Source organism: Lemur catta, chromosome 9, assembly GCF_020740605.2.
Source record: "Lemur catta isolate mLemCat1 chromosome 9, mLemCat1.pri, whole genome shotgun sequence".
In the NCBI taxonomy this organism is placed as follows: domain Eukaryota; kingdom Metazoa; phylum Chordata; class Mammalia; order Primates; family Lemuridae; genus Lemur; species Lemur catta.
The window spans coordinates 50348508-50366113 of record NC_059136.1 but is presented as its reverse complement, the minus strand read 5'-3'; the positions used below and the strand labels follow the sequence as shown (position 1 = coordinate 50366113).

The 17606-nt window shown below is 38.0% G+C and overlaps 1 protein-coding gene across 1 annotated transcript in view; it reads left to right on the top strand.

Annotated features, from left to right (window-relative positions):
* Positions 1–14534, top strand: part of PKHD1L1 (PKHD1 like 1) — a 155404-nt gene extending 140870 nt beyond the window's left edge. Inside the window, exons 73-78 of the mRNA XM_045561019.1 lie at positions 2616–2960; positions 6180–6331; positions 6744–6890; positions 7234–7387; positions 11031–11276; positions 14374–14534. Of these exons, the coding sequence (XP_045416975.1) occupies positions 2616–2960; positions 6180–6331; positions 6744–6890; positions 7234–7387; positions 11031–11276; positions 14374–14384 (1055 nt within the window). The 3' untranslated portion in view covers positions 14385–14534. The remainder of the gene's footprint in view (positions 1–2615; positions 2961–6179; positions 6332–6743; positions 6891–7233; positions 7388–11030; positions 11277–14373) is intronic.
* The last annotated feature ends 3072 nt before the right edge of the window (positions 14535–17606 follow it).

Here is a 17606-nt window from a genome sequence, read left to right as displayed (position 1 = left end):
TTTATAACATGAGTGTCCTGAAAGATCATTCCTGATGGAATTCATCTATCTGCACACATGCAGATATAAGTTTTTGTTTGTGATGGACAGTCTTTTTCTCCCTGAGAACTTTTTCATTCTACATACATTGAGTTTAGTCATTTCTGTGTTCAGAAGAGATTTTGCTTAGAATTTTTACCGTATCTCTGCTTTACTTCTATTTCATATAGGTCAGAGCCTAAATTAATTAGCAGTCATCAGAAGTATTGCCAAGCAAACTAGTATAATATCAGCTAAACACTATGAAGTAAATATGATAAAGTAAACTCTTGATTTAAGTAAAACATATGGGAGAGGCTAAACTTATCCATTTGTTAATATTTTAAAACCAGGATTTTTCTCTGCTAATTTCAGTCTTTTTGTTAAACAGGATTCTAATGAGGACAGCTTCACACTTTCCATTGCACAAGTGATACTCACCATCATTTTTAGATGTGCTCCATAATCTTGGATAACTATTACATAAATGTATGCTATAGATCATAATGTAAGCTAGACTTTCAAGTATGAATGGGTAATCTATACTCTACCATTTATAGAACAAGTCCTATTTCGGCTAGTACTAGGAATAGCTAATGTTTCCAGAGACATTACTGTATGTCAGGCACTGTTCTAAGAGCTTTACATATAACTCATTGTTACTATATCATAATAACTCTATGAGGAATGCACAGATGAGTAAACTGAGGCACAGTAGGTGAAGTAATACCACAGACCAGGTGGCTTAAACAACAGAAATTTATTTTCTCCAAATCTCTGAAAGCCTGAGATCAGGGTGCCGGCATGGTCAAGTTTTGCTGAGGGTGCTGTTCTTGGCTTGCAGATGGCCCCTTTCTTGCTGTGCTCTCAGATGGCGGAGAGAGTGCGAGCAAGCTCTCTGTTGTCTCTTTTTATAAAGGCACGAATTCCATTATAAGGGCCCCACCCTCACAACTGTATCTAAATGTTATTTCCTCCCAAAGGTTCCCATCTCCAAATGCCATCACATTGAAGGTTAAGGTTTCAATATATGAATTTGGGGGTGGGAACACAATTCAGTCCCCAGAGTCTCAAAGCTGGTATAGGCAGAGCAAGGACTTGAAAACAGAGTCTAGCTCTAGAACCCATGCACTTAACAATTATGCTATATTGCCTCCTTACAAGCTAAGAGAGTCAGCGTTATCACTTTTCATATACAAGTGATTACACATATTTACAGCTTAATTTTCACTCTTCTTACACAATACCTATAGTACCAAGCACTCTGTCATTCAGGAAAATAGGAACTATCCCAATGGGCAGAATTTAATATAGAGAATTGTTTACACAGGTGCTGAAGGGCTGGAAAACAATATGACTACTGCCCTCTTATAGATAAGTGTATATGTGGTGGTAGTGGTGGTGGTGTTTTCTGAAATAGCATTGCTGTTAACTTTTTGCTTTGGCACTTAGAATGCAAAATAATATCCCTGTATTATGAATCTTTACATATTTGGGGGTGTTACCCAAGAAGTTTTATTTTATTTATGTCTCTTCTTCCTTCATTACTGTGAAAACATAAGAAAGCCATCTAGGGTAAGCGATATATGCACCTCTAACAGTAGCTTGAGAGCAGCTTCAATTTATAATACAAAGCACATTCTTCAGATTCACACAATGTTTAAGCCAAATTGCACCAAGAATTTATACTAGTAGGTATTAAGGAAATGTAGAGACATAATGAAATGGTTTCTTAATGTTGTAGTCCGTTACATGCATAAGAGATTCCCTCTTCTTCCTAAAATTTTAATTTCTTTTGCATAGTAAGCCTCACAATAAAATGTGGTAAGGAGCAACATGTCTCATTTCACTACTATTATGCAATTCAGCATTTGTCTGGGCTTAATATATATTAGTGGATTTATTACCTCTTAGACATTTTTGATACTTTGCCATAAAATCATATATATGTGTGTGTGTGTGTGTATATTTTTTCAGCCATTATATATATATGATCTCAATCACTTCTATAAAATTCAGTTCCCTAGTAGAATTTATTTTGCCTTAACCAAAGATTTTTCAGGCTGAACTGTAAACCTGTTTTATTGGTATAAGATTCTTCTGAGATATTTTAATATGTGCTTCATTTTCATTACATACTTTTGTCCTTGGTAAAAATGGAAACACTGAATTGTAAATGTTCTTTTAAGAGTTGATATATAACACTGCATAAGTTAGATGGCTAGTAAAGTTAAATTTATATTTTTAAATTACCAAATGCCTTCAGTCGAGGCTTTAAAATTCTGAACATGTAAATAGTATTATAAGTACAGTATATGTTCCTAGGTTCATAATGAGATTTGTTCCTCATTTATACTGTTTATAGCTAATCGTCTTTAAAAAGCAATTTAATATAATTATTATTGGTAGTATTTTTAAAGGATTGACTTTAATTTTGTATGTCAGTTCTATAAGTGTTTGTGTTTTTAATATGCATAACTTTCTTATGAAAGAATAACATTGAATTTCTCAAAATTTTCTAAATTCCAACAAATACTAAATAAGCATGATAATATAAATATATTTAATTGTGCTTGTTTGGCTTTTTTCCTTCATAGAGCAATTCCTTCCTAACCTGGACTCCACTGTCCTTGGTGAAAACTACTTTGATAGAACCTACCAGATGCTTTACCTTTTGGTCAAAGGAACTATACCTGTTGAAATCCACACTGCCACCGTCATATTTGTTTCTTTCCAATTACCTACTGTAACAGAAGATGATTTTTACAGCTCTCATAATCTGGTTAGAAATCTTGCCTTATTCCTGAAGATACCAAGTGACAAAATCCGTATCAGCAAAATAGTAAGAGGGAAGAGCTTGCGGAGGAAGAGATCCATGGGACTCGCAATTGAATTAGAGATTGGAGATCCCCCCACTCAGTTCTTAAGCAATGACACTACAGGTATGAGTAACAGACGTTTGCAATGGAGGAATGCAATTACCAAATCCACATCCATACCTAACCCTGTCAGGGCCTGGTGAACCAGGGCTCAGAAAATCCCACCAACCCCACATCCTGAAGCCTGTAAGGGTCTAGAGACTCTTTTCCCTTCTCTACTTCCATAATCCCAAACTATTTTGGAATTGTGAAAGAATTTCAGACTGTACTTTGTTATTGGGGTTATTAACAAATTCAACAAAAGAATTTGACCTGCTGTAAAAAGATCTGGGAAGACCTACCTAAAGAAGTGACCTTATAGCTGAGAGATTAAGGATGAAAACAGTCTATCATTGAAAACAGGGAGGAGAAAGAGTGTTCTAGGCTAAGGAAATGGTTGGGGAGAGTTTGGTACATTTGAAGAACTGTGGGAGATCCAACTGGTCTGGAGTGGAATGCACCAGAAAGGGTAAGCTGCTGGGTGTGAGGCTGAGTGGTAGGCAGGTGCTAGACTGTGGAGAGCTTTAGAAGCCAAAAGAAGGACTGTGGATGCTTTCTTAAGGAAAAGAGTAGACCCTTGCATATTCTGAACAGTGGAGTGGTAGGTTAGATTTCCATAGTGAAGTCTCAGATTTTCCCTGATAAGGGCAGATGAGCAAGAACCTAATCTTTATTTCCTATGACTGGGCTAATCGTCCTCACCAGCCATTATCCCCTCTCTGTGTCCCTCACTTTCCACACCCCTGTTTGCTAAGTATCAGAGACAAAAACAACCCAACTTTCCCATTAGAGGTATCTCTGCTGGCTTAAATCTTTTCTTTAGGGTTACTCATTTGGGTAAATGCTCAGCCCTTCTGATTTACTTTCTTTCCAACTTCTCTTTTCAGGTTGGTATCTGAATACTAAAGGGCTGTCCTAACTTCAGGCCCTCATGTTACCCTCTTGTCTTCATGGCCTCTGCTACAGGGTGGGTGGTCTTCTCTGCCCTCTTCAGGTACCACTGAACTTTCCTGGCCTTCTAGAATGCAATAGCACCCCCCACTGCGGACTCCCAACCATATCTTTGTCTCCAGTGGTGAAGGACAAGTACTCTCTTAGGCATTTCCCTCTCCACAAATATGAGCTCTAGGTCTCTGTCAGCGGAAGATTTACCATCCAGCTAATGAAGCTTAAGCTTCAAAGCCCCTCACTTGCACAAGCCCAGGGAGGCATTTTTACTTTGCTGGCCCTAGGAGAGGTCCTAATAATGTGGTCAAATCATTGAATGCTATTACAAAGTTGCAAAAGTAAGATTTTCCTGCATTATTTTTCTTAAAGAGAGCCTCCAGAAAAGTGTATAAACATCAGGCCCACAGAACTGGAATCTCCTCTATTTCTGTTGGGTATCCTTTTCATTAAACTCCCAGGCTCTATGTACCGGTACTGGGTGAAATTCTCGCTTTGCGCCGCTAGGGGGTCATCACTCGTTTTCCCAGGGGCTTTGCTTCTGGGCCATGACCCCTCTGCACCTGCCACATTCTCACTCTGGAAATCTGCCAGTTAGGTAGCCAGATGTTCCTCCCATTGTGGGGATAAGCCTGTGGAAAGGTTTGCACGAGTAGAGGGAGGTGCTTATTAACTTTTGGTTGAAAGAGCATAGGAAGCGTAGGCTTGTGTTGCAGCCAGATCTCCCACAATGTTCTCTGCCCAGGGCCATAGTTTACCCCCATCCCCATAAAGCAGTTTTAGCTTGTTAGATTTATCCAGACAGGTGTAAGACAGTTTAAGAATGTGGAGGGTAGGGACAGGGGAAGGAACAGGCTAATGGCATGTTTTCCAGACCTAGTCTGGATTAGGGTTTCGAGTCTCAAGGAGAGCCCTATAACTTGGTGAATCCCAGCAACATGTTAGGAAGTGGCAAAAAAGATGTGCACGTAGCTGCACTTCTGGCTCCCCACAGCTTTTACACAGTATCAGGATATCCAGAAGTTCCCAGATGTCCTAGAAAGGGGTTACTTCAGTATTAAAGGAATTTCTGAGCAGGCAGATTCCTGAGGTCAGGAATAAGAGGCCTTCAGGTTAAGGTACTGGGGAGGCCTTCTTGAAGAAGACTGTTCTAGAGCGTGTGAGGAGATAGAGAGGAATCTGAAAGACTAAGTATTTAGCAAAAATATACCTTTTAAACTGACAAGGACAGAAGTTCCCTAAGACTGTGGGGTTACAAAGTGACATGTCAGACCCGCTGGCCCAGGACATTGCCTCCTTCTTCCTGAGCACACGGAGCTTCGATGGAAGAAACTCAGTGATCTGAGTCCTCGAGGCGCGGCTCCGGATACGGAAGGTGCAGGATACCTAGGAACCAGGGGTTAGCAAGGCTTGTGGTACACCAAAAGGTTATCCTGGTCTACAATTGCTTTTCAAAAGATCACTCTGACTTTGTATGGAATGAAGTAGAAAGGGAGTGAGAGAATGGATATAAGAAATCCAGTTTAAAGTGTTTTTTGTAGCTTTGCTGCTGATGGCTTTAACTAGGATTCTGAGAGTGGAGACAGATTTAGAAATTAGTAATTGATCAGACATGGTGTGGAGGGTAGGTGAAGTAGTAGGGATCAAGCAAAAGTGCCAGGCTTCTGACAGAAGGAATGTGAGGCGTCAAGGTGCCATTTTGTAATGTAAGGACCACTGTGGGGGAAGTAGGTTTAATAGGAAATCCCAGACCCGCCATGGTAGAAAATGGGAACAGAAACTACACACAGTGTTAAAATGAACCTTGAAAATTGTCCAAGATCCAAAACAAGTAACAATTTGTTAGTAAACTTTAGTAACTTGTTAATATACATACTGATAATTTGATGGCTTCTAATTATCCTTCTCCTCCAAAATTAACACCCTACTCTTAAAAAATGATATGTGATGATAGAAATGTATGATAGTGCTTCACTTCTAAACAAAGATTGCCATGGGAAGTATTAAATTAAGAAACATATTCACCTATTGTATTTTCATTCGTGTTTCTTTTATTACTTAATCTATCTTTGTTTTTTCTTTAATTCCAGTTTAAAACATAAGTCTACTGGGTTCTTAATTTTCCTAACCTCATTAATATGACTGTTATTTTTTTTTTGCTCATATATAATTAGAAAGAATTCTTAGAATTCTATAATGTGATGGACTAATGCAAAGAAAGCTAAAGTGAAAATGTTCATTTGTCTTCACAATTCTATACTTTTATAATCAATATGTCAAAATACTGTTTCCCGATAGGTCAGATGCAATTATCTGAACTCCAGGAAATTGCCAGTTCTCTTGGACAAGCTGTAATTTTAGGAAAAACCCGTAACATCTTTGGATTTAATATTTCTTCCATGTCTATTACTAATCCCCTCCCCAGCCCAGGTGACTCTGGCTGGATTAAGGTAAGAAAATACAACTAGAAAGAATGCATTTTCACCCTTTAAAATATTATTAATTATTTTTCATTTTAATTCTCTATTTCAAGACAGTAATTTAGAAGGCGTGTCTTTTAATTCACTGTTGACAATTCTTTATGGGATCATCAAAATGATAATAAAGTAGTTTGGGGAAAAAAGTGTATCTTCTAAAAAATTGTGTAATGGTTCCAAATGTACTTTAAATATGCTTTAAATATTTATAACAATGCTTCATACACTTAATCCAGGGGAAATATTGTAATTCTATTAATTTTACATATTGAACATATTTTTTAATAAACAATGAATATATTATACTTAGCCTGGCTAAGATAAGTTTGCTTCTGAATGTAGTTTATCACGCAGAAACCACTTCATTACTCATGCCCATTCGCAGGTGACTGCCCAGCCAGTTGAAAGGTCTGCATTTCCTGTTCATCACGTGGCCTTTGTGTCCTCACTCGTGGTGATCACGCAGCCAGTGGCTGCACAGCCAGGACAGCCGTTTTCTCAGCAGCCTTCAGTAAAGGCGGTAGATTCCGATGTGAGTCACAACTCAAAACTTTACTGAAATGAAGGACTTAAGCTATACATTCTGGAGTGTGAGCCAACTTTATTAATCCTGGTATGCTGGCAGCCTGAGGATTGTACTGCCCCTTACAAGTTGGACCTATGGATGCCATTTTTTACTGTTTTAAAAACATTTCTTTCAAATCAACTTCTTGTTTTGTTCATATTTGTAAACTCTTTGTGTAGAATAAAGAGCTTCTGCAGATTTTGAATTTGTAATGAAGCATTTTTAAAAATAAAGTTTTACATATCCTAAAAAAAATGCATGAGAACAGGACAATTCAATTGTTATAATTCTCTACAATTTTTTTTTTTAGGGTAATTGTGTATCAGTTGGTGTTACTGTGTTGACTTTGAAGGCTGTACTAAAGGACTCCAATAATAACCAAGTCAGTGGTCTTAGTGGAAATACAACAATTCCATTTAGCAGCTGTTGGGCCAACTATACAGATCTTACTCCTCTTAGAACAGGTAAGTGTACTATTTTGGATCCTTACATATATACCCATAAATAGGGACAATTATAATTTTCTTTTAATGAACAAAGCATTCTATGCTGCTCTGGTCAGTAAATTATAGACATCAGAATCCTATACTTTGCCTTGTTCCAGAAAATACTTAGTCTCGCTTAGCGAAATATATTTAATGTGGAAAACAAAGTAGAAATTAAAATAAGCAAGTAAAGAAATCAAAATTATATCATGATTTATATTTTATTTTTTATCCATTTGTGTATTTTTCTAAATTTTCTCACTAAATGTATTACGTTTATAGTAAGAAAAATTATTAATAATATATGGATTTTCAAATTCAAGAAGTGAAAGGATAAAGTAGGTTCACATAACTTTAATGCCCCATGCAATTTAGAGTTGGGCTAGAAAGTTGGCTGTAGTCTTTCTGAAAGTCAACACAAAGGAGAAAACATGAGCATTATCATGATTTACAGTACCCATCAGGTAAACCAGTTGCTGTGGAGAATTATAACATGGTCTGAGAACAGAACAAGTGTCTGCTATGAGTCCTCAGGAAGTGTGCACAATGAATCTGTACCAGGTGACATCTTCAACGTCAAACCAGTAAACATAAGCTATGACTGCCACAGTGATGCTTCTCATATTACTTCCAGATGGGTTGATGGCCAAACTCCAATTGGTAAAAGCCATTCTACTAGGACTCAAGTCATATTAATATATCCCCAAACAGGATATTTCTTGGTGATAGATTATAGAGTATCTAAGAGAATGAAATGGATAAACTGCTTATACTTGAGACAGACCTTCATTGATCTATTAACCCCAACCCAAGGCCCACTTAAGACCTGTACAGTACTTAACTCCTGAAAAGGTTATGTAGTGGCACTCCCCATTTCTTACCACTGCTCTCTCCTCTCAAACACACACATACACACATCTGAATAGAAGTAACTATAAACAGTAAAATAAGTAAGAACTTCCAACAATGGTCTGATTTTTTAAAATAACTAAATGTCAAAAGCTAAAATCATTCTGAAAGATTTTTCCCTTATTTTTCATTTCTTCATGCTTTGATAATGCCCTCCATCAGATGTGTTTAGTCTGCCTACTGGGCAGCAATATATCAACCTATTGTTTGATAATAATCAAATGACCATGAGTTCAATGTTGTGCTCTTAGGTAAGTACCTAGGGTCCTATTGCTTGCTGGTCAAGGGCAGAGCCAAATTCTTTTAAAGGGCAGCCTAAAAGGAACCCTTTCATGGGAAATGAGGCACCTGACAAGAACCCTGCCTGGAGAGAAGGTTGCTCACCTCTTCATGAAGGTGGACCCAATAAGTGCTCAGTGGCAAAGACCCAACCTTGTGACCAAAGTCTTCAAACTGCCACTTTGAAATAGCAATGTCCCAAAGTAACCAGAATCACGGGAGTGCTAAAGCAATAAAATAGGTTTTGGCATTTTACTATGGTGACAAAGTAATTATTAAAGTACTTTCTTATCATACAGTAAGGTTTTTTTTTTTTCAGAATTCAAAGCTTCCCTTGGGGTATCCATTTGACCTGCCATGGAGAAGAGCCATTGCTTCTCATTTGTATGTTTCTTTCCCTTCTTCCTTTCTTCCCTCCCTCCTCTATCTACCCCCTCTGGCCCTTCCACCTCTCTTCTCTCCTCCCTTCCTCTCTCTCCCTCTCTTTTTCCTTTCTTCCTTTTATAAAGTGTGGAGTCTCAGTTCCCTCGTTATATGTAATAAGAAAAGCCAAGTTTAGTTAGCTTCTTCATTATTTGTAGGTCAATTAGCCAGTTGGTAGATTAACCACAGTAAAATATTAATAGTAACAACAAAGCGTATGTGAGAAAATTAACATGCCTTTCTCTTGACTCTTTCTAGCAGGAGCCCCCCCCCCCCCCAACAGTCAGTGCATGGAAGGAAATCCCCTGGCTAATCAAACTGCTGCTGACAGCACAGCACCCCTTTTCTACACACAGCCCCATAAAGAGCAAGGCAGGGCCACCTGGGTAGAGGCATTAGGGGTTGTGGTTACTAAACAGAAATAGGGATGTGAGAATTGGGTGAGAAAAGGGTGGGAGGAAAAGGAAGTAAAGAGTTGAGACTACATCTTTGACCAACCCAGATAAAGATAGTATTACTAATGGACAATTGGGATATATTTGTCTAATGACATATGTAATGTTTAGTGTTTGTTTCAGTTTCTATTGCTACGTAAAACACCAGCCCAAAATCTAATGGTTTAAAACAACACTCATTTCATTTGCTCACAATTACGTGAGTCAGAAATTTGAGCGTGAATGGCTCATCTCTATTACGTGATGTTTGGGGCTTCAGCAGGGGATTTCTAACAGCTGGGGCTGGGTTAGATGGCTTGATTAGAGTCATATCTCTAACGTCTTTGATTCTGGATGTTGGCTGGGTTCTTCAGTTCTTTATGTGGCCTTTCTATAAGGCTAGCTTGGGCTCACAATACTGCAGGAGGGGAAAAATAAAACAAAACAGAAAGGCCACACTAAATTCTTTGCTTATCAAAAGCATTAAGAAAAAATACACTTGTCACAAAAATTCAGGTTTTTTTCAAATTGAAAAAAATGAACAATTTAAATATGCCATTGTCATGAATTGTCAGTGACAGAAAATTCTACAGAACAGTGCCCATCCATCTTGAAAGTTATATTATAGAATTCATTGCTATTGTTTGTGAAATCATAAATGTGGTCAAGAGCTAATTATATTTAATATTTTCATCCTAAAAAGAAAGGAAGAATGAAAACAGAAAAGACTTTTAGAAAACAAATAATAGATAAGACAGAGAAGTAAAAGCTTACAGGGCTGTCTAAGTATTCTCTATTCTGTTTAGTAACTACTATTAATGATAACAGTAGTTCCAGAAGAAAATATGTCAAGGAAAAATATATTAGTTATCTCACATTCAAAACTGTGGAAAGATTTAACATGTAGATTAAAACATATTTGGATGAGCTCTTTATCTTTTACACTGTAAACACGTGTAACAATGTTTCTCTAAGATATCTACTTGAGGTAAGAAGAAAGAAAGGGTCATAATCTTGCAATACAAAAATAGCATCTGACTTAAAGCAAATATGGAAGATGGTTAAAAACTGTTGAATCTGAGTGGAGGGCATGTGGTTGTTTATTGTATTATCCTTTTGACTCTTCTCTAGTTGGAAATTTTTCAAAATAAAAAGTTCAGCATCCATCCCATTTCCCCCAACTGAAACGGAGGCTTCTCCAATCCTATCTAGGTCAAGTAGGCAGGGATGAAACAGAGATGCAATATCTTTACCTCCCTTCCCTATTGTCCCTCATTTCAAACAGCGTGTGTCCAGTCCTGGGCACTAGGACGAGGAAGGAACCCTAAGAATCAGGTACTATTGATGCAGAAAGAAAATCTACCCAGGTTCCTCTTGCCCGTAGCTAATGGGCAGATTGAATTCTTCGAACGCTGAGACCCTCTCTACACTTGTCCGTATTTAAACTAATTCATTTGACTTGATTTTCAAAAATACTTTATTAGGAATTATACAGTATTTTTCACCAATGAAAACCAAATTGGAACTATACGAAAACAAGCAAAACATAAAAGAAAATCAAATGCTTTCTTTTCTAGGAAAAAATTATAAGATTGAATTTATACTGGATAATGTTGTTCGGGTAGAATCCAGAACTTTCAGCCTGCCAGCACAGTCTGTGTCTAGCAGCAGCAGCAGCAGTGGCAGTAGCAGCAGCAATAGCAAAGCAACAACTGTGGGTATATCTGCCCAGATAATGACTACAGTAATTAGCTGTCTGATGGGAAGAATGTTGCTCTTGGAAATATTTATGGCTGCAGTTTTTATTTTGAATGTAACTATAGGTAAGTACAATTCATTTTTTATATAATATGTCTCCACATAATGAGGCTCCAGTAAATGTTACTTACGCATGACACCACTGCAGACACAAAGAGAAAGTAACAGCCTCAATGGCAGAGATAAGACAACCCCACAGGAAATATTCACGTTACGTGGTGGTATATAAGAATGTGGGGAATGAAAAGTGCAGGTAATGTCAGAACTCTTTTAAGTTGCAAGAGGCAGATGCTCAGCTTGAACTGCTTTAGGCAGTACAACGATCACTTAACTGAGAAGTACAGAAGTCATCTGGTTTCTGCCACAGCTAGACATAAGGACTCAAATGATGCCATCTAGAATCTGTGTCTGTCCATCTCTTGGCCCCATTCTCCTTGATGGTAGCTTTACTCCCAGGCCAACTGCTTATCTCCCCAATCCTCATGGCAAAGGTACCCACCAATATCTTCATAATTTACATTCTACCAGCCCAGCAACCAATGCAGAAAGAGCAAACTTCTTTCCCAGCAGTTCCAGCAAAAGTCCCAAAGCTATGTCATTGACCTGGCTTGGGTCACATACCTATTTCTGAACCAATCACTGTGGCCACAGTGGTCTAATTAGCTTGACCTAGGTCATATGAGGTAAGGTGCTGAGAATGGTGAAGATGTGGTTTTACTAAGGAAAATTAGGGTGCTAGTACCCGAAGCGGCAGGCAGACAGAAATAGTGAATATCAGGGAAATTAATAGGAAGGAGAGGTCCCTATGGGCTAGATTGATTAGAGACCATTGTAAATGTCACTCCATCAGCAACATGTGAAAGTTGGGACTATATAAAATGTGTAAGATTTGGAGAGGGAGGGAAAAGGCACTCAAGAACAGAGACATGATAGGAGCAAAGAAAAAAGTGGAAGTATAAAAAGGCATCTTCAGCTATACTTGTACATGTTCAGCATGGAATTTCTCATCTTTTCCCTCCAAACATACTTCTTCTCCCGCTACCCCATCTCAGTTAATGCCAATGCCATCTTTTCTGATCCCTCAGGTTGACACTTCTTAGATTTCTCCCTTTCCTTCAAACTCCACATCCCTTGAGGTGCTCTGTGCCATCTCTGTCCAACCGTAATGTCTCTTATCTGTCCCTCATTTAAAGTCTCATTGCTCTACTTGCAACTTTTTTTCTTCTCACTTGACCTATTATAATAGAATCCTGAAGTCCTTGCTTCCAGACTCCCTCACTTCCAGCCTATCTTCCATATTGCCGTCAGATTTAGCTTCTTAAAGCACAAGATCATGTAATGGTAATGGTAATCTCAAATCCTCAAAGATTCCTCACTACATGCAAAATATAATCAACGCCAAAGGCCCTGAAACTAGTTTTAAAGACTGCCTCCTTGTTCCAAAATTATTCCTAGAAAAGATTCTAGCAGGTTTCCCTCCTTCCTTCCCACTCTACAATACATTTAATTCTCTTCTCCGTTGGTCTCCAATTGCACTTTGTTTATAGCATTATTATAGCCCTTTTTGTAGTGCACTTGTACTAAACTTATATTCAAATCTATCTTCCTCACTAAATTGTGAGCACGTAAAAGACCACATGCCTAATCCAGGTGCAGTGGTGCACACCTCTAGTCCCAGCTACTTGAAAGGCTGAGGCAAAAGGATTGCTTAAACCTGGGAGTTCATCCAGCCTGGGCAACATAGTGAGACTTCATTTCTAATTATATATGTATATAAAATAAATTTATATATATATAAAATACATTTTTAAAAAAGAAGACCACCTGCCTTACATATTATAGGTACAGAAAATGTGTTTTAATTGATTTTAAATCTTAAAAGGTAAGTCCTTGCCTCTGACTTAAGGAGAAATGTTGAGTAGGGGTATTGTAGGAAAATTTTAAAGATCTTTGATTAGAACCTATTAATAAGTTTGCAATTGATTTAAAGGGGGAGAGTTTCTGACAGATTAATGAAATGAAAGCATCACATAAGAAATACTATATTAATAAGGCTGAGGAAGAATTTGAGATGGAGTAATAATTTAGAAGGAAACTAAAGCATTTTGAGCAATAAAAGCCAAAACTAGATTTTAAATTTAAATATAAAGAAGGTCAGGATGAGAGAACATAATAAGGCTGGTTCTGGAAAGAACAAAACAAACTGAAGGCAGAAACCAACTGCTGGGGCTCTAGGAACAATTATAAACTATGAAGAAGTAAATCCTTTCTTCCCTCCCAATGGCAGAAACTAATTAGGGTCCAGCAGTCAAGGGAGAAGCATAGTTTGCAGAGAACTTGTCCTGGCCTGTCATAGCTGAACAGAGACAGGTGGGTTTGGAGCTGATAAACAATGACCAACACACAAGTTATTTTTATGCCAGTTTTTTTTTGTCTCCAGAATTCTCATAAACATCATTTATTTCATAATAGGATGACAAATTTTGCTTAAATGTATTGTCTTCCTTCTCAGAAGCATTAAAATATACGGTCTAGTTGGCTAAGTACTGCTTAATTTATATTGTATATTTTGTGTTTCCTCATTAATGCATTTTTTCTAATTGTCTTCAGTGACTTTCATTCTGTTTGTTCCTGACTACTTTGGTACTTTACTAAATTAAGAAAATTCTATTTTCAAATCATTAGTAAATGATATAGTTCCTGAGTCTTTTTCAGGACTTTTTCCAAATAAAAATGTTAATCAATGGCTTCTCCTTTGCTACTAAATAAAGTACCATTTTCCAATTAAGACATAAGATGATTCAAACACCATTAATAAATTGAAATGTTGGGTTCTTTTATAACTTTGCATTCTGAAGTAATCTTTTACTTTTAAGATGATCATAAAGTTCCACCAAATAAAAGCAAAACTTAAAAGTGAAAAAATGCAAAAAGTGGGTAAGCACCATGATCTACAGATTTCCACCAAAAAAAAAAATTTACTGATTCTAACACTAAATTGGTAAACTTTGAAATACTAACTTTTAAATATTAATATTACTCTTGTCCTGTTAACCACACTATGAAATATGAGAAAAGTTAATATTAATGAAATATATTTTAAATCATAATATATGTTGTTACTACTTTAAAACATTTTTTTGTGTTGTTTTCATTTTTCAGGATGCAACTAAACTGCTATTCTGAAGAACGGGCTGAAAATAAAAATACAAGAATAGCTTATTTATGAGCTATTTTGTTATACAACATGAAAAAGTCTATAGCATTTTCAAGAAAATATGCTAAAATATTTTTGTAACATATAAACTGTACTAATTAGCTTTAAACACAAAAATTAGATCTCTTCAAAATATAAATTTCATTTGATTCCTTATGTTTGTATGTTCGTATTTCATTCCAAAAAACTTCTAGAAATCTTTCATTTGGAAGCAGATATGGCACCTTTAAATTATTGTACCAACAAATCATAGACTCCTTTAAAGAACTGAAAGAACTTGTCTGGTTCTGAGTTAAGACTTTTAGATCAGATTGGAAGCATTTTGAGGTGTTTTTTTTTTTTGTTTTTTTTTGTTTTTTTTTCCCCAGTATACTTGGTGGGGTAGGGGCCGGGGGTGAGGTGGGTCTGCTTTTCTTTATCCATTCATGAGGCCCTGATTTGCAACACTCTAGCCATTCTAATTTCTAAGAATTTTGGCAAGACAAGATTGTTTTACACCTTTGTCACTCAGAATTGCTATCTTTCAGATCCACAGGAATTCTAGACTGTTTTACATTTCTAGGCCTGCCAAACTCTGGTCAATATTCTAGGAAGAGTTTTCTTGGTGTCCCTGGACTGGGCTTTTGAAAGAAGTCCAAGTTCTTTCTCTTCTTACCCCTCCTTCCAATGCAAAACTGCCACTACTAAGAGTGTGACCTCCTCCGACCCCAGGCAATGACAAAACAAAACAACCTTATTTCCAAGAGGATAAAGTACAGAATGCAAAACAACCATAGATTAATGTAGCTAAGTTAACCAAATGCTCTAATACTATAAAATTGCAAAAATTGCAATCAATTTTTACTCAGAATATTCTAAAGGAAATCTTTAATTTGGCAGTACTCCCAATAAAGGCATTGTATGTAGCCAGATCCAGAACAAGTAGAGTTGGTCCTCACAAAAGTTACTTTCTAGCAAGTGACACTCAACAAGTGTTTGAGACAGCTGAGAAAATTAAACAAAGCCCGTAACTTTGTCTCCTGTATACCATCTCCTAGTATATTCACTTCAGATCATTGTTAGTCTTGCTTAGAAGGAAAATTATAAACACTTACCAGGTAGTAAGTCCAAATACCTTTGTATATATTTGGCACTTCATTTAGTTGAACAAACATTTATTTGGCATCTATTAGGTACCAGGCATCCTGGTAGACTACATGGAATAAGATGCTATGCCTACTCTCCAAGAGTTCACAGGGTAGTTGAGGACAGAGTGAAAACAGATTGTTTCAATACAATATGCTCTATGAGAGAGAGAGAGAGAGATGTGTGGAGCTGGAGGGGCACAGAAGAGGGGCACTCACCTGGGGCATCCTGTGAGGATGCAGATGGATGGGGGACAGCCTCCAGAAGGCGATGCCTGAGATGAGTGAGGACTAAAGCATAGGATTAAGGAGGGTGTCCCTGTGGGAAGTGTGGTGGTAAGAGTGAAGACTGGAACACCATCAGACAGCAAGCTCCTTGAAGGCAGGGACTTTCCCTTACTCAGCACCTTTTTTCTTGTCATCTAACAAAATGTCTATCACTAGTGAATGCTTATTTACTGTTTATTGGATGAATGAAGCACAGAGTGTGGGGAAATCACCAAGCAGGTGGATATTAACAGGAACATCAAACATGACATGAGGAAAGGCAAGACACAAGGCTGGAGGGGAGGGCAGCAATCTTCTGTCTGAGCCTCTAAAGCTGCGGTCCCCAATCCCTGGGTGTGCCAGTCCATGGCCTGTTGGAAACTGGGCTGCACAGCAGGTGAGCAGCGAGTGAGCGAAGCTTCATCTGTATTTACAGCTGCTCCCCATGGCTCACATCACCGCCTGAGCTCCGCTTCCTGTCAGATCAGTCACTGTCTCCCATCATCCCCAGATGGGACTGTCTAGTTGCAGGAAAACACGCTCAGGGCTTCCACTGATTCTGCATTGTGGTGAGTTGTACAATTATTTTATTATATATTACAATGTAATAATAATAGAAATAAAGTTGCACAATAAATGTAATGCACTTGAATCATCCCAAAACCATCCCTCCCACTCATGGTCCATGGAAAATTGTCTTCCATGAAACCAGTCTCTGGTGCCAAAAAGGTTGGCAACTGCTGCTCTAAAGGGCTCTGATACGAGTTTTAACTGGGTTTACAGTTTTAACAAGATATTAAAATAGAAGTTTTGGCTAAGACAAACTCCAAAGGGTGGCACCAAAGAAAGATATAAAACACTTTTCAAAGTAGGTAGCCTAAAAGAGTAGAAGATTAAAGGAGGATTTTTGAAGAGCAATTCTTTGAAGATGGCTGTGCTGAGAGACCCCTTTTCAAAGGGGAAGGAGTGAGGTGCTAGCTCCTAACACGAAGTCAAGAGAAAAGGACTTTTATTAGGCTCATGGAAAGCTTCATAGATGTTCCCTGAGGTTTGGGGCACACAATGAGCTGATGTCTGAATCATAACTCATGAATCTAATCATCTAGCCACCAGAGAGCAGATGGCTGAAGCGAGCAGTCAGTGGCAGCCAAGTCTAGGGCTGCAGTTTAGAAAGTGACATTACAGCATCTCCTAGAGTTTGTTGGGCAAAGGATATATAGATATGTCCCATGAGCCTGATGTGGGCCATGTGTGTGTGTGTGTGTGTGTGTGTGTGTGTGTGAGTGTGAGAGAGAGAGAGAGAGAAAGAGAGAGAGAGAGAGAGAGGTTGCTAGCAATGGGGAGGCCTTAAGTCTTGTTCAGGAAGGCAGGCTAGAAGGGCAGTACACTGCAGGAAAAGGAAACCGGAAGGGGACCACTGAATGCCTAGGGGCTATAGAAAAAGTGCAAGCAAACACCTGGAATTGAAATAGTCACAATTTTAAGGAAACTGAAATTAAGAAGTCCCTGACAATGAGGTCTTTGAAGAACACATGTAAGCCCCTACGTGAGGAACATTTGCTATGTCCAGAGAACACCGATACTAGATCATACACCACCAGGTGATTGAGCAACTCTCAGTTCCACCCCTGGTGGGGTGAGAAAGCTCTATTCCTAAGATGTGGAGGAGGAGAGAGACCCAATATGCCCCCATTTCATGCTAAGACTTAAAAATCAGGGTTTCTAATGCAAATCCAATTTACTTTCCATTCCATGACACTTCCTTTCTGTTAGAAAACTAAATTCCA